The sequence below is a fragment of the Condylura cristata genome, unplaced genomic scaffold (genome assembly GCF_000260355.1).
Source record: "Condylura cristata isolate star-nosed mole 26May11 unplaced genomic scaffold, ConCri1.0 scaffold00023, whole genome shotgun sequence".
NCBI classification, from domain to species: Eukaryota; Metazoa; Chordata; class Mammalia; order Eulipotyphla; family Talpidae; genus Condylura; species Condylura cristata.
In genome coordinates, this window is record NW_004567124.1 from 10846683 (window position 1) to 10873996 (window position 27314).

The 27314-nt window shown below is 39.2% G+C and overlaps 1 protein-coding gene across 2 annotated transcripts in view; it reads left to right on the forward strand.

Annotated features, from left to right (window-relative positions):
* The window catches only part of RORA (RAR-related orphan receptor A), a 682068-nt gene extending 659500 nt beyond the window's left edge, over nt 1-22568 (forward strand). Inside the window, exons 4-11 of one of the 2 annotated variants that reach the window (XM_004687722.1) lie at nt 6699-6840; nt 9342-9737; nt 15295-15416; nt 16758-16890; nt 17563-17670; nt 18942-19052; nt 19926-20038; nt 22207-22568. In XM_004687722.1, coding sequence (XP_004687779.1) covers nt 6699-6840; nt 9342-9737; nt 15295-15416; nt 16758-16890; nt 17563-17670; nt 18942-19052; nt 19926-20038; nt 22207-22371 — 1290 coding nt within the window. In that variant the 3' untranslated portion in view covers nt 22372-22568. The remainder of the gene's footprint in view (nt 1-6698; nt 6841-9341; nt 9738-15294; nt 15417-16757; nt 16891-17562; nt 17671-18941; nt 19053-19925; nt 20039-22206) is intronic. The other variant, XM_004687723.1, reaches the window with a different exon arrangement.
* The last annotated feature ends 4746 nt before the right edge of the window (nt 22569-27314 follow it).

Below are 27314 nucleotides of genomic sequence, written 5' to 3' on the forward strand. Positions count from 1 at the left end.
GTGTGTGTGTGTGTGTGTGTGTGTGTGTGTGTGTGTGTGTGTGTGTGTGTGTGTGTAGGGAAGGCTATAGACAGCCAAGCCACAGTCTGGGTAAAGGCCTATCTGAAGTAAGGAAGAGTCACTCAGACAGACTGCGCTGGACCCAGTCACATACTAGTTCATTTTTAATAACCAGCTCTCTGGAAAACAGTGTATATATTTATGTACATTACTATAGCTCAACTTTGCAAATAGTGAAATACTTTGCAAATAGTGAAATTGGCTTCCTCCAGACAAAGGATCCTCACTGAATGCTCTCACTGATTTCTGCTAAACTCTTGCTTCCATACCTGTGGTTGTATTGATGAGAGACAGGGCCAAGATGAATGTCAGATGTATTTTCATTTATGGTAATGATTAGGAGGAAAGTGAAATGAAGCAGATGTACTTTGGAACTTCATGCTTTCATCAGTGCTGATGTGAACAACTTCCTTGCTAAATCAGATAATGTGTTCTGAATACTGAAGTTTCCTCGATTTTGGGGGGTGCTGTTCATAATAAGATGCCCATAGACATACTTTTAAATTTATCATTTTCTTCATCACTTTTTAAATTCGGGCAATGAACAGAACAATAAGCCAAGCCCCCATTTGTGTCATTTGCCACTTTCTGTGGTATAAATATTCCTACCACATAGCCAACTCATATCTCATTGCATGCAAAGTAGGGGAGAGATGCACAGTGGCATGTGGTTATGTTGTATCTGTTCAATTGTATAATCATCTCAAAAGCATGGATAATGATAAAATACTAACAAGTTAACGGTTACAATTATGTTTAACATATGCATAATCAGGAATCACAAAACCCCTGAAATGTTTGCATTCCATTCTTGCCACCTGGTGGGAACCTTCTCCTCAAACCCAGCCCAGAGACCCCATCCTGGGAGCACAGTCTAGTACGGTCAACAAACATTTTCCGAGCATACCGCTAATTTGTTTAAAATAAAATAAGCAGTAGAAGTTTCCAGAAGCTGAAAGGTAGAAATCGGAAGTAAAACGTGACGCAAGGCACTTGAGAGGCTTGACGAGATGAGGGAGGAGGCTTCTTTGAGACAGTGAAAACTGAGCGGAAGGTTCATGTGTGGGGCTCTGGGTGTGAGGAAATCGAGACTGGGTAGCATCAGTTCTTAAGGCCAATATCTAAGAGGAGACATTTAAGTGAGAGGCCGTCGCACTGAAAATAAGAGCTCTGGAGCTTGAGTCCCCGCGCTGACACTTTCCAATGTGGGGGCAGCCCTGAATAAATCACACACTCTTCTGAACTTCATTTTTGGTGCTTTGCAAAAATCAGAAAACTAGAGAAACTCCAGAGTTCTTAACAAGAAGGGAATTGTATCTCCAGGGTGATTTGTTACAATATTTACCAGATAAAACTGACATATCTTTTTTGTGGAACTAAAAGGTGAAGATTTCATATCGTTCACACCAATAAGTATGTCTGGACTACATCCCCCAAACTTATAGATCAGCAGAGATAAAGTAAAGTTGTTTTTGAAGCTCCATGGATGATATGTTGCATTCTCCACTTGAGAACTACTAAACCGGGTAATTTCTGAATCCCCTTCAGCTGGAAACACCTTGTGCTTTTTCTAATTTACTATTTTTATTAACTGCATGTTAGTATGCTGCCACTAGGTGGTGGTAATGTGCCACAGTCTCACAGTTGGCCCTGACCTGAAATTCATTAGGATCATGCCCTGTTCAAGCCCACCATGTTTATAATGGCACATTTCCACCTATTTTGACATCCATAAAAAGCACAATTTTACCAAAACCAAAGAAGTAATTGATTAGTCTATAGTTTAGAAACGAAATTCCAAAATTTTGACTTTTATTATCTTTTCTCACTTAGAGCTTTCACACTTTGAATTTTACCCAGCCCTACCAAAACTTCACTCACTGGTTTGTGCTGTTTGTACTCTCTGTGTAGACTCTAGAACTCATTTCTGGCCAGGATTGTTTCCTTCCCTGTGGAGATACTGCTTCTGCAGTGTCGGGCTTACTGTTAGGAAGAAGGGACCCTCCACTGACTTTCTGCCTTTTTTCCTCATCTTCCTTACTCTGCTTCTTCTTGTATGTTCATTTATTTTAAATGTTTCATCAACTTAACTTCCCAAATCCTTAAACCTTTGAGAAATACTAAGGAGTGCTGAAAAGATGTTTTGAAAAGAGATGACCAGTCCTCATTTCGTCTAACATGCAAACATCCAGTGTTTATCTGAGTCACAGTGGCTGCCCTCTATCCCCTCATGCCACTCCCTTGACCCTGCCTGACCCTTCCCAGCTGGTATTTGATAGCTCTACTTGTGGGCATGACTGCTTGATTGAGTCCAAAAGAAACATCTCTGGCTCTTCGCTGCACCCTCCTGGCACCCATAGCAGGTACTTGCTCAGTTGACTCAAAGAATAAAAGGTGTTGTGAAGAGTAAGGTCTATTCTTTGCTCACTTGCTTTCCCCATTCCCCTCACAGCAGACATAGATAGAAAGAAATGTGGCCCTGGTCTGAGAAGGTAGCTCGGAAGCCAGAATCAGTTATGCCCTCCCCATTGCCACTGCTCAGAGCACATGTGGAATGCCTCCTGGATTTGGCCTGCAGTTTATGGCCTAATGACTCAGACATCGTTAAAGATAGTGACTCTGTGTCCTTGAAGTCTGTTTGTTGTTATTGTTTTGTTTGTTTTCCAAACAAGCCGAAGTAACTTAGAAATAAGTAAGGTGAACGAAAGAGAACATAAGACCCTGTTTCAGAATCAGGGGAAATAGCATCAAATCATGAACCTGGCTTTCCCATGTGACCCTCACCCCTACTAGGAGGCAGCTGTAGAAGCAGTCTTTCAAATGCCTGAGCACTGCCCCTGGGGTCAGCTCAAAGGACTGACCCGAAGGAAGCTCTCATTTTAGAGATGAGTGTCACAACTTTACTGTGCACACCTTGTCTCTCTACACTGGCTGACCCGTGTTTACCCTGCAGGAGAAGTACTGAATGGAATTATTCTGACACATGAGGGGAGTGGAAAAAATAAAGGGATATAAAAAGGATGCGTTCTGGAATTAAGCCACATGGATTCATATCTTACCTTCAACCCTTGCTAGAATTGGGGTTCTGAGTATGTCACTTTGCATCTGGAAGCCTCCACTTGTTCTACCTTAAAACCAGAGAAATGATATTATCTCACCACCCACCCAGGCAAGGTTTAATATGCTGTCCTAGAGAGCAGGGTACCTAGCACATAGTCAGCACTGTTTTAATGATGCCTGAGATTTGCTTTAGTCAGGTAGGTAAAGACACAAAATTGACTGTCTGGGAAGAAGTGTGTTGTTTTGACAGGCTCCGGGAATCAGAAGGCCCAGCTGGAAGCATACTGGGTCACCAGCTGGAAGCAGCAGGTTGTGCCAGGAAGAAAAGGGAGTGAGGGGGGAATGTGGGCATGAGCCTTTAATGTGATTTCTTCTGAAAGGAACAGGTGAGACAGAGTAAACAGGCTTAGGATGGACTCATTGACGTGATGTCACAGGCTGGGGGCCTAACGGCTCTCTGTCATTGTCTGGTATCTGGTCCTGGAGTGATTTGGGCAGGAGGACAGTGGCTCAGAGTGTGAGAGCCTGTGAAGTAGTTGGTGGGTGTGGGTTTAGATAGTTTGGTTTACATATGAAAGCATATTCTCTAGCAAATTGTTTGCTATGTGCAAAAATTAGCTGGTTCTGGGAAGCCCAATCAAATGTGGAGACTAAAGAAATATGATCAATAGAAGCCTTCGTTAAGGTTGATCGCTCCTAATCATCATCCCTAATAAAGTTCCCTTATACTGGGAAGTTACATGTAACTTCTGTGTTTACATTCTGAAAGTATATCAATGTTAGTTCAATTTAATGTCAGCCTAATATTTAAGAGCAGAAGCAGAATTGTTTTTGTTGAACCAGCCAGCATTATTGGAGAACCATGTCTAGTTCTGGATTTTGTGTTCTGTAAAGAAATGGAAAAATTGGAGAGAATCCTGAAAAGAAATGGTAATGGTGTCAAAAAATCCCTAAGAAAAGTGACAGATGCAGTGATTTGATCTATCATTCTGAGATTGGCAAAGAGTATGCCCACCCTCCACTACTGATTCATATAAAGAAAAGGCCAGATTGCTCCGACATTCTCCGTATTCAGTGATCATAGAACAAAATGGAACAAACTCATTGAGAAGTAAAGTAAAATTTAAATTTGGCTTCAACTAAAGAAGACAGATCCTGATCCTAGGTCTGCAGACACCTACAGTGACAGCTAACAGGGAGAGTGAATGGTGGTGAGTCTCAAGAAAGAAAGACCTTTGCTTTAACAGAGAACACACACACACACACAACAAACCAAAAAGAAAATTTAGCTTTAGATAGTCTATGAAAAGATCACAGAAGGGCCAGACTTGATACAGGGGCCCTCCCTGCCCATGTTTAGTTGAGTAAGCAGCATGGCAGAGAGAGCTGGGGTGAGAAGTGTGTGGCCAGCCCGCTCCCTTCTTAGGTTGATTCCAAAGGCGAAGAAACAGGCTCTAAGTTCACATACTTCCCCTCCATTGGACTTCACACATCTCACAGGATCACAAAAGAAAGCAGTTATAGTTGATCTTTCCAGACCTTCCCATCTACATATTGCATATAATAGAAAGTAATTAAGAAAGTAAAGATAAGCAAAACAAAAATTATCATCACCTATGGTCCTAACCACCAGTGTCAATGATTCCTTTCATCTGAGGACATAATTTTCCATAGCTGCTTCTATATTAAACATAGGATTTTCCAAAACAAAACCCAAAAGGATTATGTTATGTGGAGAGCAGTATTTTTTCTTTTTATGTCAAAAATTGTTTTACAGAAATACCATTTTTAATGAATAAAAAATATTCCATGATACAGATACAGGTATCCAAGATGACTTCCAATTCACTAATGTTGAACAATGAGACATTTTCTAAATCTCTCATATTACAGATAGTGCTTTGATGAACAGCCTTAGGTAATTTTTGTACAATTCTGAATATTCCTTTAAGATATAATCCCCCAAGGGGAATTACTGGTTCAATGGATAGGTATGTTTTTAAGGATTATGATACAACTGCCAGACTGGCTGCCAGAAAAGTTCTTTGGTGGGAGAGTATCCTTATTAGTTTGTCCACCATTCTGTCAGATCTTCAGGATTTTACATCTCCCCTCTTCACTAGTGTCCTCTTTTTTGGGGGTCATCTATTTTGTCATCAAAGATTTGAAGACAATAATACTTTCTTGTACCATTATGCCTTCACTTCATAGAAATGACTCTGGTTACCTTCTTTTCTCTTCTGAATTTATCCCTAGAGGTAGGGCAATAATAAGAAGGTAACAAAAAAGTTCCCAGTGTTTGGAAATTTAAAAATATGTTTCTAAATAACATTTGGAATCAATCAAAGGGGGTGGGGGGGGAATCTATTAAAAGTTAGAGTATATTTTTAACTGAGGAATGATGAAAATAGCAAAACTTGTGGGTTGATGGTAACACATAACTAAAAGGAAAACGTACAGCTTTAAGAAAAGAACAAACTCTGAAAATGAATGAGCTAGTAAGAATCCAGCTCGAGAAGTTAACAAAAAGTTAGTAGCTTACTGAGTGGCCTCCCTGTTGGCACAAGGGGTTAAGTTACAGCACTATGAAGCTATCGCAGCCACAGCAGCACAAGTTCAGTCCCCAGGCAGGGAGCTGACCCACAAGGCGCAGCAGACCTCTCCTGCCTCACCCGCTGCTCCTCTCAGCAGTGTGTTTCAGTAGTTCTGACTGTTCTGCTCCCTACTCTGTCTCTGGTGAATCCTTTCACCTCTGTGCCTCTGGCCTGCACTCCAGCTCTTGTATGCACAAATAAATAAAGCTTTAAATAAATAGCTCACTGAACAAGTGAGAATAAATGACAGAATGAAACCCCACCCTTGAACGTGGCAGCTTGGCTTGCTCCTTCGGCACCCCTCTCACTCCCAGAACAGCGCCTGACAAATAACTGTGATTTGATGAACCTCAAATGGGATTTGTTGAATCTTAAAGGCCTGATTGTGAACACGCTATTTCAAAATGGTTGAAGTTTAAGAGTAGTCCTAATGTGATTGGTCTGCCAGCATAATCCATCCAAGTGTCATTTAACTTCAGTAGATGCTGATGTGGGGAGTGTGAGAGGACTAAAGGGCAGTGGATTTAAGCTGAGTTGTGTAGATTACCACTGTGTGCCAGGTTGCAGCTGCCCTGAGCATCTGTGAGAAGCCTGCATCTTCCTTATCTCTAAACATCCCAGAGAAGGGCTTTGTGTTTATTTTACAAAAACATTTTGGAGATAAGTGTTAATGATAAGTCAGTGCTGTTCCATCAAGCACATTGCTTTTGATCATCACAAGTCTAGAGCCACCTTTTACACAGAAAACCCTCAGCCTGCGTTAAGTTTTGCATGTGTAAGGGACAAAGGTTAGGCTCCTGGGATCAGTTTGACTCAAGGAAAAAGAAGTAACTTTAATTTCATTAATGGTCTCCTGGATAATTCTGCTACAAGTTTAATTCTCTATTAATTATTAATGCTGCTCAATGCTTAGTATACTGCCTTTTAGGAGCATACAGCTCAAACTGACACTAACCTATTTTCTGTTTTATAATGGAATCACAGGGCTTTTTCAGGAGAAGTCAGCAAAGCAATGCCACCTACTCCTGTCCTCGTCAGAAGAACTGTTTGATTGATCGAACCAGTAGAAACCGCTGCCAACACTGTCGATTACAGAAATGTCTCGCCGTGGGGATGTCTCGAGATGGTGAGGACAACAGCTTGAGCTGTATAGTAGTGTGGGGTCGTGAAAGTGCGTTCTGAAACATGGACCTAGATCTGCCAAAATGTGTCCCCCACTGCTCTCCTTATCCCCCTGCACCCCCTCCTACCCCCCCCCCCCGACACACAGACTTGATGGCTTATGGATTTCACAGCCATTACCCTCCCTATAATCCATCAGAATCAACCAACAGGCTGTTGGGGGTTTTCAGCATTTATGACATTGCAGGATTGAATTTGATTGAATTAAGTGTCATCTGAGGACCTTAATAAAACTACCTCCTATAGGCATTCCCCTAGCTAGAAACGCAAACCAGAGGGAATTGTTTTGTGCTTTAACCTAGTAAGCATATTGGCAGTTGAAGTGAATTAGCGTTTATGCTAAACTGAGTACAATGAATCACTTGCCAAAATCAAATATTTATACATATAGAACATATGAAAATAGTGCAAAGTATGGCTCAACGATAAATGTTCTTTTCATTAAAAGAAGTTATTTTAAGAGACTATCAGCCATTCAGTTGCAGAACATTTCCAGTTATTCCTGGAAAACTATCTTGACTGAACTAAATAATCAATACCAGATTTCAAGAAAGTTATTCTTATGCATAAAAATTGTACAAAAATATAGTGAGTACATTTTGAGGACTTCTCTGAATATACTAGCTTGTTGGCTCTATCAGAAGATCCCCTTGAAGGAAACATTCATCTCTTCAGTGGAGCTTCTTCAGCCCGTGGAAAAATACTTCTGAATGCCAGGCAGGAATTTGGAGCCCTAGCCCCAATCAGGCCAAATTACATGCTTCAGTACTGGTGCCTGAGGTGGGGTCTTAGAATATGTGGGAACAAAAGTGAAGTTTTGGGTATCAGTAGATGCAAGTCCTAGAACTTATGCCATATTCCCAGCAATTCCTGGAGATGTGCAACTCTTCAGACTTCAGCTTTCAGTCATGCTACACTGATAACGTCAGGTATATCACTTTTGAACCTGTAAGTTAAAATTACAGGTGGCTTGGGCCTTTCTCAAGATTGGACACTCTCAGATTTTACTTATGAGATGATATGATTACCGTTGTTAATATTTATGCAAATGTTAAAACATATTTCAAACACCAAAGTGGCTTTACCTGTGAGTATCAATCTCCTTGAGTATCTTAGAATTCTTTTTTGAAGATTGAAAGCACCTCAATTTGCCTTCTTGAGAATTTGCATGTAAGTGGCAACATGTGTTGTGACTTTGGAGAATGGGAAGAGGGAGGCAAGATACAATTAGATGCCTGAAATTTAAGGGCCACATCCGCCTGATTGCCATCTAGCCAGCCCCACCCAAGTTTGTCACCTGAGTCGTGGAAACTGGAAATTGACCAGTATCTAGCTCACTTGTTTGCTCTGTGCAGAACAGTACGTACTCTTTGGAAGGAAAAGAACCTATCAGCCAGCCTCAGGGGATGGCCTGGTTCCATGCTTCACTTCTATCTCATCTGCCTCTGCACAACCAGAGCTCTGCTGGTGGCCAAGGGGTGAATTCAGCCATCCTATCAAGTGTAATTTTGACCACACTGAATTAGGGGATCTTAGTCCCTCCAGCAGAGACTCTGTCCTGCATGTGCATAGTGACGCTGAGAATAAATGTCTGGTGGGAGAACTCAGAGCAGGAAATCATCAAGGTTTTTCCCCCTCAATTATCTGAGCATCTCAGAAGAAGTCATTTGGGATTCTGAGTGAACTGGAAAGTCACTGCAATCATTGCTCCACATTTGAATATGGGGACACATAGTAGAGAGGACAAAAGCAATATACACACAAATTCACCTCACAGGGACGTGACATACGTTTGCCCTTTCTGTTTGTTCATCCTTTCCAAAATTGTGATACTGTTTTTACTTGAGGCTAAATGAGAACAGCAGAAAGTTTAAAGATGGGTCACAGGAACCACCATCACCCATGAGTAGCAAGAAGGCTCCTCGATCCAGGCAGGTTCAGAAGTGTGATTTAGTGAACGGCGAAGCCCTTGTCCAGTCTGTTTAGGCCTCTTAACCAAGCCCCAGATTTGGCAGTTTAATCAGAAAGAAACTCCTTTGCGTGTACAGAGCAGTGAAGTGAAAGAAAGCTCAGCTTTGACTGCTTGTACCTTTACATACCCCTCTCTGGCAGTCTGTGCATCCTTGCAGTTGTTCTGAACCCAGGGGCAAGAGAAGGGGGATTCGGGCCAACTGCATGCATAGAAAGTAAACAGTCCCATTTAGTGACCTCTCAGTGGTACCCACTGAGCCTAGGGGTATATGACAGTGGGAAATGTGGATGATCATTGCTCTCTTCTACCCATTCTGTGTCTGGAAAAGTTCCTCTAGGGTTTTGCTGGGGGTGCAGAGCAAACCCTTGCCAGGTGGGAGTCTCCTCACCTCTGAACCATGCCCTTATTTTGAGATTTATCACTGCAACTGTCTGAAATTTTAAAGGCACCCCTAATTTTTGTTTTTCTTCCAGCTGTAAAATTTGGCCGAATGTCAAAAAAGCAGAGAGACAGCTTGTATGCAGAAGTGCAGAAACACCGGATGCAGCAGCAGCAGCGAGACCACCAGCAGCAGCCAGGGGAGGCCGAGCCGCTGACGCCCACCTACAACATCTCGGCCAATGGGCTGAGCGAACTTCACGATGACCTCAGCAACTACATTGATGGGCACACCCCCGAGGGCAGCAAGGCAGACTCTGCCGTCAGCAGCTTCTACCTGGACATACAGCCTTCCCCGGACCAGTCAGGTCTTGATATCAATGGCATCAAACCAGAACCAATATGTGACTACACACCAGCAGCAGGCTTCTTTCCCTACTGTTCCTTCACCAATGGAGAGACTTCTCCAACTGTGTCCATGGCAGAATTAGGTAATGACTTAAATATTTCAGCTGGGCTGAACCAGGCAGGGCTTTGGGAAGTTAGTTAGGTATGTCTGATGTTCCTCTGCTGAATTGTGTTATTAAAGGCTTCAAGCAGAAAAGCAGTTCCCCTTTATCACTTGACCCCCCCTTCATAATTCCACCCTGCCTCCTTACCTTTGACTCTCCAAGGTACTCTCTGCTCATCCTCTCATGTCAGCGATGACACAATAGGAGCTTAACACAGTCTGTCAATTCCACAGAAAACCAAGTTCAGGGAATGGCCCCATTAACTTCACTAGTTATTTAGCTATAATCTAGGTATTACTTTATACCTAACGTCACAAAAAGGTCAGCCTAGAAGCCACCCAGGTCAGAGACTTGTTTGAGCCTATGAAGAGTCTTAAAATTTTTGAATTAGTTGCTAAAATTTTAAACCAGGAAATTGTAACTAAAGGTCATATTTTCAGCATTTTGTTGGGAGTGAGGTCTAGTTACACTGGACCAGCGTTTCTGAGTGACAATAACTGGCTGGCATGACATGGGTGCTAACACCTTAAAGGGGCTCACCCCACTTCTCCTATTTGTATCTCTGTCCACACCTGTAGGTATTTATGTTTTGCAGCCCTGGTATATTCTATAAATGGTAAATGGAGATTGACTCCTTTATATGTCAAAATGTTTTGGTAATGGGTATTGGGGACAAAACTGATTTAGCTCATAGAAATCTCACTATGCAAGGACAAAAAAGTGTCACCTGTCATTTTTTTATCACTGTTGTTGCTGCTTAGGACATGTGACCTAGAAATGTTGACAACACCAACAATAGAAAACTTTGGTTTTAAGGAATTTGTGTTATTACCCTCTGTAATGGTTGATTTTTCATTACTTCTTATTAGAGAGTGTTTGATAAGACCCTTGGCAGTTTTAGAATTTGATCTGCCCCTCCCAGTGATTCCTCACCCAAGGTTATAATCCCTTGGGATATTTCAGTTAGTTGCCGTGGAGATGGCTAAGTTGATACGAGGAGAGAATGAAGACTTCACATGGAAAAGAAACAGCAGGTTCTGACTTGAGGACAGAAGTCCTCAGTTCATAGAAATCACGGTTGTGTTCTTTAGATGGTTTCTCCACCTCTGTACCCCATAAAACATTTTAAGTGAAATTTATATTTCCAGTAAAATCTTTCTCCAAATAGAACAAATTGAATGTGCTTTTTACACACGGTTTTTACACAAGCCCCTCTTTATGGGTCTATATTTAAATCCTCAAGAGCAAGGACATTTTAAGCTTGGTCTTTAACCACTGAACAGCATTAAAGGTGTATTGCAGCTCTTTTGATTAACAGAGAATCCTCTGAACTAGAAGCCAAGCTGAGCAGGGGTAGGTTTGATTTTTTTTCTTGAACTAGAACAAAAACCTTCCATTTTTGTCATAAATCTTGGTTGGCTGAGCCTTAAGCAGAACTATAATGAAAATCAAATTTTCAGAAGTGAATAAGGATTTGATTGAAAGCTGACATGGTATCATGAAAAATGGCCTGATTTACTTTAGGCTTGCTTCCACCTTATCATAAATACTAGTGAGTCTATCCTGTTTGCTTGTCAAATGTTCAACTCTGAAATAAACCTACAAGGTTTAGCCGAGATGTTGCCCTTGACTACGGCACTTCAGCTAGGTGGGTGCTGATAGCTGAGGGGGGCAGAATCAGCTCAGTTGAGTGCCCCCATCCTCCGTTTCCCCACTTCCATTTCCTCTTCTCTCATTTCGCTTTCCAGGGTAGTCTAGGAGCCCTGTGTCCTCATACGTTTTTTATGTTCTCCTAAGTTAGGGATTTTTCATGTGTATTGATTGTGGCATTTTCCAGCTTGAATAAAATCAACTTATCTGTAGGATTAGTTCCAAACCCAACATTAAACAAGAATTTCTCTGTAAAGGATATAAAATTGGGCTCAATTTTTCTATCCCAGTTACATGCACAGAACAGCTTAAGGAGCTCCAAGTTGCAAGACAGCGGCCACAGACTTCTCGGCTCCTTCGTCAAAGCTCTGTGCAGGCCCCCAGTATTACCTTTGGGAATTCAAGTCATGCCATCTCTTTAACCAGGAGTGCTGACTTCATTTCAGGCTAGATTTTTCATCAGATTTCAAACAAATGAAACCAAGGTTACAATTGGAAAGCAAATTGTATGTTAACATACTTTAAGTCCAGTTCTATTTTCAAGAACAGTGTCTGTATATGTCTGCATCCCTAGCTAGGAAATTTTGCCCTCAATATCCAGGTAGGACCTGGACTATACATTTCATACAAACAGTCTAGGTTCATATGAAATCAAAAAGGCTAACTACACTTGTTACCACCCTCATTAACTAAAGCCTATGGGAAATTTCACTGGTAGAGTGGGCAAAAACAAGAAGTCAGATTTTTTAGGTTGTGGTCTTAGCTTTTCTGTAAGTTTTAGCAGCCAGTGTAAATCCTATTGCATGTGCAAGCTGAAGTTGCTCTACCTCTAGAATATAAAGATTTTGAACAGACTGGAGCCAAACTGTGTATGTTTGAATCACTGACTGTTTGCAACTGTGACATTCTTGGAAAAGTTACTCATTCTCACTGTCACTCAGTTTCCTCATCTGTAAAATGGAGATAAGCTAGTTCCTTCTTCCTTGGTTTGTTTTGGAGATCAAGTAAGAAAATACATATGTGTGGAATATGTATGTATAAATTCTATGGTCTGGCACATGGTGTTAACTATCATCATCTGTCTCATGTTATCTGTAAACTGAGGAGATTTGGGCCAGAGCGTGTCCAAAGTTCCTTCCCACTATGAAAATCTGTAACTAACTTAAAAGGCTAGACTTTATAACAAAAGCCTCTAGACCTTGGCTGTATTGACGAGGCAGTCATGGTTAAGGGGGCAAACTGAGTTGATCATACCACGAAAGTTATCCATGTAGCCTGTTCTCCTAGTTCTTGATCCCCAGATATTTCACTATAACAGAAACTTTCTCCAGAAGACTACACAAACTTCTTAACTTTTACTCAGCCTGACCATATTCTTCTCTGATGAAATAGAGATTTAAAAAGAGCAAAGTGTGTAAAATCACACTTAACCAAATAAACTGAAATGGAATCAAAAGGGGTTGATGAGAATGCAGCCACTGCCCTCTACTGGCCTATAAGGTACATTGCGCCACTTGTTTCCTCTTGTAAAGACTGCTCCCAAATAGCAAAGAGTGGGAACAAATTTTAAGATGACGTGAACCAAGACACTGACCATATTAACACATTAAGAAGCATAATCTAGAAGACGAAATCTGTAACTGTCATCCTTCACCTCAGAGGATCCTGCTTTTCCCTGTAAGCGTTCTTCATCACTTTTTTCAATCTACAGAAATTGTTTTACTATTCAAACATTTATTTTCTTGTTTCGGATTCCCCATTTTTCTTTTATTCATTCTCCTCCTCTCTGCACAAGGTTCATTGACTTTAAGACACATCATTTACTTTGCCCTTTTTCAGTTCTTTCTGTGTAGATACCAATTTTTTTTTCCTTCTCTTTGTTCTTTATGACATTTATGTTATTTGCAGGTCTTTTTTTGTTTTTTTTTTTTTTTTTTCCTTCTCTTTGTTCTTTATGACATTTATGTTATTTGCAGGTCTTTGTGTTGATAAGTAAGGCCGTTGAAGTATGTTGAACTTCAGTGTCTAAGAAGATTCATTTCAAACTTTACTAGGTGAACCTGCTCTAGTTCACATTAACAAATCTGATTCTGTTTGATGGAAGCAATTACATATTGCCAAATAAACACTCTCATCAGTGTTGCCAGTGTGCGTGTAGAATCATTCTTTTAAATGACTTTCCTGTTATATATTCAAGACCTGGGAGGAGGTACATTTGGTATGATTTCATACTCACGAAGTCTTGTTAATTCTTTAAAAAAAAAAAAACAAAACTTCTTTAATTGTCCTGCCTTACTGTAGCAGTTACTAAAACTTGCTTCAAGCCCATAGTCCTGCACATCCAGACTCTACCAGTCTTCCATTTGGTCTTCCTACCTCCAGCCTCTAAAGCATCCAGTCATCCATTTCAGAACTGCTTGTCTAGTTCTCCAGATACAAGGTTCTTCCATCAGCTCCCTATTGAGAATCCTGCTGACTCCTGTTACATCAAGTCCAAACTCTTGATATTAACGTTTGAAGTCTTTCACACTGTAGATTCTTGCCTATTATGAATTTGTGTCTTAACATGATCACCTCATTACATCTGCCTGTCTCCTACAGACATACAGAAGTGCCATATTTGTCCCTTCATTTCCCATGCCTCTCATGTAGAACTGGCCCATTTCTTCCCACTCCTGGGCTCTTCAGGCTCCTAATCATCCTCAGAATCCAACTCAAATGCTCCTCTTCTGCCAAGAAGCATCTCCTAATTCCCTAAGCCAATATTCATCTCTCCCCCCTGATATTTTGAATTGTCTGTTCAGTGTGTCCATACATGTTCAAAAAACTATAAAACTTCCTATCTAACCTTTGTTGGAACCTATTTTCCATAGTATTTTCAACCCCCCTGCACTACAGTATGATATGAATTCATCCTAAGTGTTCAACTCTTTTTGGTTCACACAGAAATAGGTGTTATTTTTGTCATTTTACAGATGAGAAAATGGAAAAACAGAGAAGTTAAGTAACTTACTTAAAATCACAATTAGTAGATAGCAGAGCTGAGAGTCAAGCCAAGGCCATCTGACTCCAGGGTTCACTTCTTTTTTTTTTTTTAAGATTTATTTATTTGTGCATACAGAACTGGGGTACAGGCCAGAGGCTCAGGGGTGGTGAGAGGCTTCACCAGAAACAGAGTGGGGAACAGAACAGGCAGATGGACGAAGTACACTGCTGAGGGGAGCAGCAGGTGGGCCAGGAGAGGTCTGCCACACCATGTGGATCTCCTCCGAGGCAGGGGGGGATTGAACTCATGCGGAAATAGCTTTAGATTCTTAGTGCTGTGCTTTAACCTGCTGCACCACCAGGGAGAGCCCAGAGTTCACTTCTTAACCACTATACTAATTACAGTGATATAGTCAACCCCAGGTCTTAGTCATGTTGGTTTTGTTATTTTCAGGAATATTCAAAGAGATACATAGATGCAATCATAAAAGAGTATCATTTTCTAATTGTTCAAGAGTAATCCTCCCTAGATCAATGTATGTGGTAGATATATTTTCATAAAACTCCCAAGAGGACTCATTGTCAGTTATTTCCCACAGCCATCTAGGTCAATATTTGTTCGTCCCTGAACACTGGTGTAAAAGCACAGAACAAAGTCAAGATCAGGAGAGTCCTTTGAAATCATCAAACCTGATTGCAAATGTTAACTTCCCTTATTCTTCATCCTCTTGTTCCAAAATACAAAATAGACCCAACTTGCTTATTTAAATGTGTAAAGGTAATTAAGTTCAGTGTGTTGCTTTCAACTGGTGACTTTGTAAGGCAAGTGCTAAATAAGGAAAACACTGGTCATGCAAAGAAGAACTTGGCTTTTTATGCTTGTGATCTATTTTCTCCATAGAACACCTTGCACAGAATATATCTAAGTCTCATCTGGAAACTTGCCAATACTTGAGAGAAGAGCTCCAGCAGATAACGTGGCAGACCTTTCTGCAGGAGGAGATTGAGAACTATCAAAACAAGGTACACTCTGAGAAATTTTACTGAGGATTTAGGCAATTTGGGGAAAGTTGTTGCTCAACCTCGATCAAGAGTACAGATTTGATCCAGAGTACAGACAAAACAAAGAACAATGGGTTTTCATCAGATATCACATTTCTGTTTAAAAAATAACTTTTTTTCTTCCAGAACATTGTCATCTTAATGAGATGCCAGCAGGCAAAATGTCAGCAGTAGCAAATAAATTTCCTTGTTGCCTTTAACTACACACATATCTCCTTCTACTTCTCAACAGGGAGCTAGATTAAGCAACTTCCAGAAACCTAGATAAATTGGGATTTGTCCAGAGACCACAATGGAAGATTTCAGAGTACAGAAACTGGCATAAAATAATCTCAGCCCCTTGTTTCCAAGAGGCTGTACCTCCAGTCTGATATGAGACTAGCAAATAGTGGTGCCACTTGCCTTTCTCCATGTAACACTGATCGACAAACCATCCTCCTGGAAATTGAAAACACCAGGATTAGAGATGACTCTTGACTCCTAATTCAGTGTGCTCTCCAGTCCATCGTATCAGTGAAAACAGTCTTAAACAAAGACTGGGGGAACAAGTGAGCAGCACAACAGATGTAGGTCACCCTCTAGCTAAACTGGAGAGTGGCTCTAGAAAAGGAATTAGACAAAACAGGTTGGTAATGGCAACACATCTCTCCACCTTTGAGATAGCAGGTAATATCAGCAGCCCAAGTTACAAAAGAGAAGCAAGAAAGCAGTAAGAATCAGCAAGGTTTGTGGCATGGGATTCAGAGTCAGAAACGCTTGGATTTGAATCCCGCTCCAGTGCTCACTAGCTGTGTGGCCTCTGTGCACATTAGGGTCCATTTATGGAAAATGAGGAAAAAAAATGTTCTTGTGAAAATGAAGTAAGACACGGATGTCATAAAACACCTAGCTCACAGCAGGTCTGCAATAAATGTAATTGACCCCCCTGTTCTCCCCTTCCCCCATAAAGTGGTGTTAGATTCCCCAAGGCAAAATAAGAGCAAAGAAGAGTCTACTTTGCTCTTCTCTGTGTCGTGCAGGGCTTTCTACTCGTTTTCATCTTGCGCTGCATATATGTTCATCCCACCTTCCCCTGTCCCTTTGCCACCATAAAGGTAAGAGAGGACTGCAGATAGGACCAGAAAGCATTCATTACAACTCAGATAACTGGCTGGCTGTTTATATTTTTCTTAATCATCTAATTGTCTAGCCTTTCTGAATCCTTCTCCAAGCAGGGCTTTTGCAAAAGGGGGACAGATTAGCCGCTGGTGGTACTGAGGATATGAGTAACCGTGTGTGTTAATGTGTTTCCCCCTCTAACAGCAGCGGGAGGTGATGTGGCAATTGTGTGCCATCAAAATTACAGAAGCTATACAGTACGTGGTGGAGTTTGCCAAACGCATTGATGGATTTATGGAACTGTGTCAAAACGATCAAATTGTGCTTCTCAAAGCAGGTATGTGCTTTGCAAGTGAATTCTGAGATTTCTTCCTAACCTGCTTTCACCTGCTTATTAAAGAACTGCTTGGTAAGGAAGGTGTCGGGAACAGTTTTTCTCCAATGATAATAGCTCTAGTTTCCCTTAGCAAAAACCAAGGTCTTTTTAAAGATTTCTGAACTAGTTACAGGAATCATTCCCTCCATTTTGCTTCTCCTCTGAGTGAAAAGATTAATTTGAAGGTCACATGTTATCCCCAATTTCCCCATCATCCGTGTTTTGTTTCTACACTCCAGATCCTTTGAAGCTTACATTCAGTTGTTAGGTTAAAGGTTGTTGTTGGAATCCAGAGAGAAAGAGAGAGATCCTTGGTTCTTTTGTTTGTTTTAACAAATATGAATAAATGTTTTCCTAGCAACTCTGAGAAAATATATGTGGGTCAGAAGCATGCCAGAGAAACGATTTGTAGATCACTCCCTTCTTTAGTAAAACGGCCCTTAACTTCAGCACAGTTTTAATTACACTGGTGAACTTTGCCCTTTGGAATGAAAAGCTGGCATGATTGACAGCCCAAAAGCAAAACTGAAAAGAGTACCCACTGAGCTGATGCAGAAACGGGTCTCTGCATTAGTGCCTTCCAAATAAAGTCACCAAGATGCAATAATCCAAACCATTTCTGCCTCTGTGTAGGTTCTCTGGAGGTGGTATTTATCAGAATGTGCCGTGCCTTTGACTCCCAGAGCAACACCGTGTACTTTGATGGGAAATATGCGAGCCCCGATGTCTTCAAATCCTTAGGTAAGAAGCCTGCTGGGAGCTTTGTCTTTAAATCCGGCTAGAGGTAAAGATGGGAGTTGGGTGAAAGCACTCATTGAACAAAATGGAAAGTGGTCATTTGGAAACAAAAAACGAAGGGTTTTTATATTGTTTTACTTTATAGTTGTCATTGTAGAAAATATCTCAAATGCCTTTTGTCTATATTACACATCAAGGTCTACAGGTTGGTTTTATCTAGCTGGCAATCAAAGAGCTTTATATTATAAATCCTTCCGATTCCTTCCAGATTTTAAGAACCAGATTTTCAGGGGACATAATATTCACATAAAGTAAAGAATATGATTTGAAAAATGAAATCAAGCAAAGAGCTATAAGTCTGCCTAGCCATACTCCTGGAAGGACTGCCATTAATGAGAATTAATTGCAGATGTCAACGAAATAAATTATAACTAAGCAAAACTTTGCCACAAACTTTAAAAATAAATTATTTTGGATTACTATATTTTTTTAAAAATGGAATACAGTCTTTAAGAAGAATGGCACATATCCAAGATATGTAAGTGATTTTTCAAACAGTTAAATGACAGACATGTATGTCGGTTATCAAAGGACCTATTGTCATTTAAATATATAAAACATGCAAATCTGAAAGAATAGATATCAAGCAAATAGTTGTTTGGGGGACAGACTGGGGGGCACATTCCTTGTGTGTAGTTTTGTAACTAATACCCCCAAATGTAGCATTAGTCAGCATTTTTAAAGGTGTTTTAGGTCAAGTAGAGTACAAAACAAAAGGAAATGAATTTAACACTTCAGTTAGGTGCAGCTGTTTGTTAGATTTTATTGGTTAATAGCAGCGCTCTGAAGCCAGGGAGCCTGGCTTTGAAACTCAGCTGTTACTTTCTACCTGTGTCATCTGTGTATATGACTCTTCTCTCCTTCCTCTGAAATGGGGGTGTTGCGATGCAACTTTGTGAACCCACAGGATGACACGATGATGTTGTTGATGATAATACCTCCTTAATAGAGCTATTATGAAATAGTTAACAATCTCTCAGAAGATTTAATATACTCACTAGCCAATGGAAGTTTTCTGATTATTTTGACTGATAATGGTAGGGGTGATAGTGACAATGACTAACCAGGTTTTCCTTTTAAGATTTCAGGCTATTAAACTAGAAATATTAATTACTACCCCATCTGATCTTCAACTGCTAGATTCACCTTCTTACATATTTATCATCTAGAATAATAACCAAAATCCAAAACTGTTGTTATTTTCATTTTGGCAGGTTGTGAAGACTTCATTAGCTTTGTCTTTGAATTTGGAAAGAGTTTATGTTCTATGCACCTGACTGAAGATGAAATTGCATTATTTTCTGCATTTGTACTGATGTCAGCAGGTAGGATGACCAAAAAAAAAAAATAGTTTCATAGTGTGTGTCCAGTTGAGGATTTTTTTTAAAGTACATTTTTTTAGTGGCTCTAGAATATTCTGAATGTTACCAAGAGAAGCTGTCACTCTTGTTAAATTTAAAATTTTCAAATGACCACCTCCCCCCCCGTGTTGTTATTCCAATAAAATCTTAAGAATGGAGAGAGACTATCACTTGAGTCCAAAGGTAACTTTTGATCCCACGAGAAAAAAGCTATAGTTGCTCTTCTTAATTCCAATGGCCAAGATAACATGGTTTTTCAGACATCCTACTTTCTCTTAAAATCCACATGGATGTCATCCCCAAGTTTATTTGATCCATGTTTTTGATTAATTAACTACCTTTAGGGGATCATCAAAGTTTGTAAAGTTACTATCTTCTATTTGTAATTGTTACACAGAAAACTTTATTCTAAATTACCAACCCTTTTTAAAAAAGAGAGTCTATGATAGTTTCACTAGCTTGGATTATAGGGTTATTTTTCAATTTTCCAGAAAGGCTGGTGGAATGGAATGAACATTTCCAGAAATGTCATTGTCTAAAAACTGAAGGGCTGTGATGGTTTCATTTGCATGCATACTGATATGGGCATCATCCTGGAAAGGGAAGACTCCTCCCTTCCTTTAAGTTTCTGTACAAGTGAAAATGTTTAACACTGTTTGTAACCATCCCAGATCAGTTTTTCACTCCTTAACGAGCAAACTTTGAATGAAGAATGCTAACCTGTTAGTCTATAAATATGAATTATATATTGTGATCTATATCTAAAAGTCAGGAGGAACGGGGGTGTTCTGAAACCATACAGGAAAAATGTTAAGGACTATCACATTTCATGTTTAGATCGCTCATGGCTGCAGGAGAAGGTAAAAATTGAAAAACTACAACAGAAAATTCAGCTAGCTCTTCAACATGTCCTACAGAAGAATCACCGCGAAGATGGAATACTAACAAAGGTGAGAGCCAAAGGTTTTAGATTGAACTGTCTGCTTGCCAGTCATTCCTGCAAGTCATTTATCAGTGCCCCCAAAGTATCTGTAAGCAATGGGCTACTAGTGAAAGAAAAAATACCTCCATTTCAAAAGATTCCAGTGGGCCAAGAATCAAGTCAAATTCTGTTTATTTGATTATTAAGTGCCCTGCAATAATAGGGCATTAGATTTTTTAAGCATTAATATACTCTGAAAATTCTGTCTTCCATCAAAATTGAGCATAAAACATAAATTCTGTTTGGTGTTGATATAAATTAGAAAAGGACAAAAAAAAAGACAAAGTCTTGCCTCTGGAAGGGAGAGAAAAATATGAGGAAAAAAATCTCTGAACTTAAAAGGAAAATGTTATGAAGTACTAAAACAATTAACCAGGATAACCATACATTCTAATAATAGTTCTGTTTCCATTAAAATCATTAATAATCAGCAGCAAGTGACTTTTGCATTTTCTTCATCGATTTCCCATTATTACCCTGTACTCAAAGCATAAGGTTTCATTTCTGCTAATTATTATCTTTCACAATAAAAGTACAATTAGGATGTCAACTTAAAATATGCTAATATCCTTCAGTATTAGTGCTAATAGTAATTATTAGTTCTTATAAATATCAACCATATTTTTTCCGAGATTATTTTATATGTCATTATTCCAGAAGATGATGTGAAAGGTTTGTTGTGTGTGTGTGTTGGTGGGGGGGAGGGAGGAATACCTGTTTTGTTTTTCCCTTTTCTGCTGATAGTTTAATAAGTCATAAAGAGAAAATGTGGGGCTACTTGCTAATTGGCTTTTGATTTTGCACCTGTTAAAAAAGACCTTGAGACAGGAATGGGAAATAGAAGGAAGAGCTCTCAGGCACTTTACTTTCTTCATTTTTCTTACCCATATGCCAGGCCACCATCAGGTTCTTTTATTATAGAGAGAATCTAAAATGCAGACAGCCTGTGATCTGATGACATCATCGCTTAGAGAGGATTTCCAATGGACCCACTTACTATATATAGTTCAACCTATGATTTTTTAAATTTTGTGATGGTGCAAAAAGTGGTTTGTATTCAGTAGAAGCTTCCCCACTCCTTTGAATTTTGACTTTTCCCCTTAGTGATATGTAGTCTTACACTTGCACAGTGCTGGGCGGGGCAGTGAGCCAGTTCCCAGGGAGCCACGTGGCCATAAATGGAGAGGACCTTTCAATGTGCTGTTGCCATGTATTTGCATATTATGTTTCGTATTTTCGTAGCCCCACCATCCCTATTCCCTCCTGTCTGTCCCTGTTGGCTGTATTAGATGCTTTTGTACAATTTTAGGTTAATATAAGTGTGTCCTGAGCATGTTTACAGTAGGCTTAGCCTAACCTCTGATGGAGGACAAGTCCTAGATGCATTTTTGGCTTTCAGCTAATGAGGATGGGCTTATCAATAGGGTCTTAAACCCCACGTCAAGGATTTAACTAAGTATTTTGCACTTTTATAATGTTTGAAAGTTTAAAAATCATGTTTGCCAATATGTTATTCCCAGTTGTACCAAATATATCATCAGAGTTTTCAGATTCATCCTCCACTGGTCAGTGCTGGGACCAGAGGCCATCCAGGCTTCTGACTAGTCTTTACTTTGTTTTTTACACTAGATTCTTTGTTTTGTTTTAGGCAAAGCTCTTTCTCGAGAAGAAACTTGTCACTGGAGTTAACTAGTAGTTGCTCTGCAGTGAGGGATGCCATCGTCCCTGTTGCAGGATGTCACCCACCCGTGATTGCCTCTTGCTGTCCTCTCTGTTGCCACAGTTCTTCCTTTGCTCACCACGTAGAGGGCAGGGCTTGGCAGGGTAAAGCAGGAAGCCAATTGGATGAGAGGAGGAGTGATTTAGGTTCTTGTTTTGACGCTGCCACTTTTGCTTTCAGACATCATTTTCGGTGATTAAGTTACTTGTCTTCAAAATCATATCTCCTCTGTACGTGGTAGTCTCTGGTGTGTCTGTGTCATCATTGACTTGTACCCACCCTCTCTGGCTGGACATTGAAGTTGCTTCTAGTGGGTTTCACCTTTATAAACAAACTGTAAAGATCATCCTGTTGCCCTGACTTTTGCCTCTTGTGTCTGTTCTCTCCTGACTTTGTGTCCTTTCTTCCACTTACAGTTAATATGCAAGGTGTCTACATTAAGAGCCTTATGTGGACGACATACAGAAAAGCTAATGGCATTTAAAGCAATATACCCAGACATTGTGCGACTTCATTTTCCTCCATTATACAAGGAGTTGTTCACTTCAGAATTTGAGCCAGCAATGCAAATTGATGGGTAAATGTATCACCTAAGCACTTCTAGAATGTCTGAAGTACAAACATGAAAAAGAACAACAAAAAAAAATTAACCGAGACACTTTAAATGGCCCTGCACAGACCTGGAGCGCCAACACACTGCACATCTTTTGGTGATGGGGTCAGGCAAAGGAGGGGGAAACAATGAAAACAAATAAAAGTTGAACTTGTTTTTCTCATGCATATGATTTCCATTATGCCTACAGATATGGACCCTTTTTCTGTCTCAACTTCTTGATCGTTGACCTCTGTTTACAGCAGAAGGAGGGTACTAAGGAGAATTTCCTTTTCTTGTAGCTCACTGCCCACAGACTTCCTACAGAGTCACCAACCTGGTGGTAACAACAGAGCCCAGCAATAATCGGTGACCGGTGTGCATAGCAGAGGTTGCGGCATTACTTTGCACAACTTGCTCTTTGTTTCATGAAGGAAGTTTTTATTTTTTCACCGATTATTGCCAGTCAGCAGGACGGCATGAAAAGGGTCCATAGCACTAGCAACAATAGCATTATAATATATTACAGGGTAAATGGGCATGAAGACTATATATAGCTAAAAGAGATATTGTTTATATATTGTTTTAATTAATATAAAATGTAGTTACTGGTGTAGCTTTTCCTGTTGAATTGATAAGGCACTTTCATTTTGCACCTTTTTCTTTAAATTAAATGCTAGCGTGTTCACTGTCGTGTCGCATGTGCACCAGAAACACAAGTTTAACTGAGAAGGCTTGGAAGGTACGTCGGGAGGTATTTATGCTGCTGTTTACAAAATTACTTTTAAAAGTCTGGCTGGTCATATCTAGAAATCACAATGTTGGATTTTTTTCTTTTTTTACATATGAATTTGGAATTAGACACAGAACTCTCCCTGAATTATACTTTTCTTTTGGGTACATTTAAGGATAGATGTGTTTATGCTTCATACAAAGTTGAATGGTCTATTGGTGCTGTGGACTTAAACCACGACGCACTTTTTTTTTTTAAGTTTTTCAAAATGCCTCCTCTTGGAGGCAGGGCCAGGGAGGCTCATTTGACATAATTTAGTAGGTTAATGGACTCAGTCGCAACTTGGAAATTCTTATGCTTTCAGGACAAATCTGCAACCAGGATATTTATTGGAATCTACTCTTATTTTTAGAAGGACCCAAAGATTATTTCTGGAGCAAACGCACACTCCCTGTGTGAGAACACATAACATTTACTGTGTGAATGTTTATATACTTGGTATAATCTAGGAACCCTAAGAGTTTATGTCAGAGTGAACTAGTTCTGTACTAGTTTTCTCTTCATCCTATAGTTGCTCTCCATAATTCATAGGCAATGGATAGGAGGGTGCGGGAAGCATATGACGTTGACTCAGTTTTTCTTATTTAAATGTTAAATATTTTAAGTCTCTAAAGTGAAGCTGATGCTAGTTGCAAACATTTACTCTTGTATTTATCTTCACTAGAAAACTGTGGATTGTAATTTATTTTATTAATATTTAGAAGAATATTTGGCTTTTGTATTCAGGTGAGAGATAGTTGTTTTTGTTTAATTTTGTGTTTAGTTTTGTTTTAAATAATTTGCAGTGGGGGAAGAGAAAAGGAAGAGTCGGAGGTACAGGTGTGCAAATTTAAAAAAGAAGTGACCTTTGGGGATGTGGGCATTTAGGTGATGAGTCTAGTCACACATGGGATGGTAGTCAAACTTCTTGCATGACTACAAATAGAGATAAAATCACATTTACCCGGAAAAGGGAACATCTTAGCATAGTATGAAAGTTAGGAGTTCCTAAGCAGTCCTTTGCAGAGAAGAAAGTGTTTTCTCTCCCACCAGATTCCCTCCTAAATCTTCCCCACAAATTGTGTCTCCTTTTTGTCCTGCCCAATCACGTTATCGCAAGGGAGGCCCAAAGCCCTACACTGTTTTTAACTCCACTGACCTTCTGACTTGTTTCCTGAGGTACTTGGAAAAGGAGAAGGAATTATTCACACAGAAGTGTGTATGAAGCCTAAATAACATCTAAGAATTTTTTTTCTCAAATATATAGTAAAGGTTTAACCATAAATAGAAGACGAGAGTAATATTTACTTAAATTTCTTACAAGAATATAAAACTTTATGTGTTTATTATATAGAAAGGTTAACTATCAGCATATAGTATTTATATTTGGGCAAGAAGGGATACATCAAAATTTTAATTTAAATAAGCATAGTTCCTTTAAGATCAATAGTATTTATATTCTGGAAAGAGTACAAAGCTTAGTTCAGTTATTTATTGTCCATTTTTTCCCCTATTGTTTCTCCTATAGGGGGAATGGTGTGTTTTTATTTTTGGTTTGGTTTTGTGGTTTTTGGGATTTTTTTTTTGTCATTCTGATTCACTAAATTTGGGATGGTTTTATTAAAGTATATTAACTTCTTTTTAACCAAAGCTTTCTGAATATGACCAGCCTCAGGTGCTAGAGCATTAAAGAGCAACTAAACCTAATTCCAGTGTCCATTTGTGAAATAAGAGCTAATTGAACTTCTCTGAGGGTGAGAGAGAATAAAATGTTGAACTTAAAAGAAATTCCTTTTCCCAGAAAGGATTTTGGATATATCTTATGCAAAAACAAAATCAAACAAACAAAAGCATGCTCTAATCTCGGTTATAGTCACAACGTGGTGACATTGCTTTTAGAGTAAACCAAGATACGTTGACTGATGCTGCTATGAGGTGTTTTCGAAAGAAAAGCAGGGTTAGACTTTAAGAGCAAAGTACATCGACAGTGTAGGAAAATAATAGTAGAGGTGTGCTCTATGAATTGATGGAATAGCCATTATTGGGATTGAAGTTGGGGTTCTGAAGTTAAACAATAAACCCAGTTGAAACCAATATGGAATCTAGAAAAAGATGTGAAAACCTTGCATTTTTATTTTCTTTCTTATTATAAAAATTCCTGTGTGCCAGAACAATTATTCTCAATAGTTCTCTAAAGTTTCCTAAACTTAAATGACCAATAATAGTCTTTTTAAGATTGGAATCACATCATGGTTATCCTGGCTGCTATAATGCCTTTTATATAAATGATTTTTTAAATAGGGTAAATAAGGCTTTTGTACAAAGGAATGCTTTCAGTTACAATGGTGTCCAAATGGTTGCATTATCTTGTGAAGAAACTGGCCTTGGTCACAATGAAAACAAAAGTGCAGATGGAAGTGGTTTTTGGGCAGTTTGCAAATTGTGTTAAAGCTATGGATTTTTTTTTAAGTGTTCAGCATCCGAATTTGAGTTAAAGCTATCGATTTTTTTTAAAGTCTTCAGCACCCTAAATCACCCTTCCTAACTTAAGGAAAACATGAATTAAGACACTGCTTCTAAGTTTGGTTGTTCTTTATAGTGGGAATGCCCAGATCTCTGTGAGCATAGGAGGGTGGGCTGAGGGTCAGGTGAAGAGGGAGCGTGCTGGTGTGTGTGTGTGTGTGTGTGTGTGGGTGGGTGGGTGGGTGTGTGTGTGAGAGAGAGAGAAAGAGTGTGTAAGAGAGAGAGAGAGACATGGAGAGGGAGAGATTTGTGTATGTGATGTGCGTGTGTTGAACCGCTTCTAGGCTACTAAGTGTCAATGGAAAAGAAAATGTATTCAAAATACTTAAATCAAAACTAGAAGATGGAAAAAAAAAGATTTATTCTATACAAAGCCTTGTCTGGACCACTTTAGAGAGACTTCTATTTTTTTAACCCTTCTATAAATATTTGATGGCACTTGAAATATTCCTGCAATAAAATGTGATTTGTGTAAAGAAAAAAAAAGATTTTGTAATGTGAAACAAAGAAAGAAAGTAATGTAATTTTCTAAAAAAAAAAATACAAACAAACAAACTTTGTATTATTTTCTTGATGGAATTTGTCTATCTGTCTTTGGAAAACTTTTTATTTCATTGATTGTGCCATAGTAGAAATATGTGTTTTTAGTTTTAGACTAAAGTATAGCTGTTTGTGTTCCGACATTCCAAAATGCAAAACAACCTAGTAGAATCTTTAATGAAAAGGTTTAAGTAGGATGTAAGCTTCTCTCATTGTTGCTTTTTTGCACATGTTCTTCATTCCTCTCTAGTGCAATATGTACATAGAGCACTTGCGGGTGTACCTTGATCCCTCAGGGAAAAATACATATTTGTACAGGTTTTTGTTTTGTTTGTTTGTTTTTTTTTCCTTTTGTTTTTGGCTAAGGAATGTCGATTGAATCACTTGTTATTGTTGAGGGGCAGCCAGATAATAATCCTAAAGCCACTGTTTCAAACATCGATTGTTTAAGTCATGTGTCCTTCCAGTGCTCTTATTTTAAGACAATAATAATAAAAATTATTTTCTGACAGTTCTTTGTGCTGATTGGTGAAAAAAAAGGGTAAATAAGCACCTTATGATTGACTTACTGTGAATGACAATCCATCTTGATATCAACAATAGAAGCCCTATCATTTTGGAGTTAGGGTTGAGTCAGAAACAATGCGCTCAGGGATCTTCTAAAACTCTCAAAACAGGGTGGCCAGTACTACTGGGACAAATTGTGTTTTTTATTAATAATAATGATAATAATACTATCCCTCCAAGGCACAAGTGAACTGTGTAGATCTGTGTGTGTGTGTCAACTCTCCGCTATCATCTCATTTTCTTGAGTTCAGAACTGCCATGTTCCTCAGTTGACAAGACTAGATTAACTTCCAGAGCAGTGCAGTTATACCAGTATGTTCAAGAGATAAATGAATAAGCAGTATAGTAAGGAGCGTCATTCAAAGCACAGGGTTACACATTCCCTTTACCACTTCTCTAATTAAATTATTTATGATAAACATATTTTTGCCATTATATTTCAAAACTATATCATAACATGTATTCTACATATTATAGGTAAAAGTGGTTTTTTTTGTTTTGTTCTTTTTGTTTTAAATAATGAGATGAGA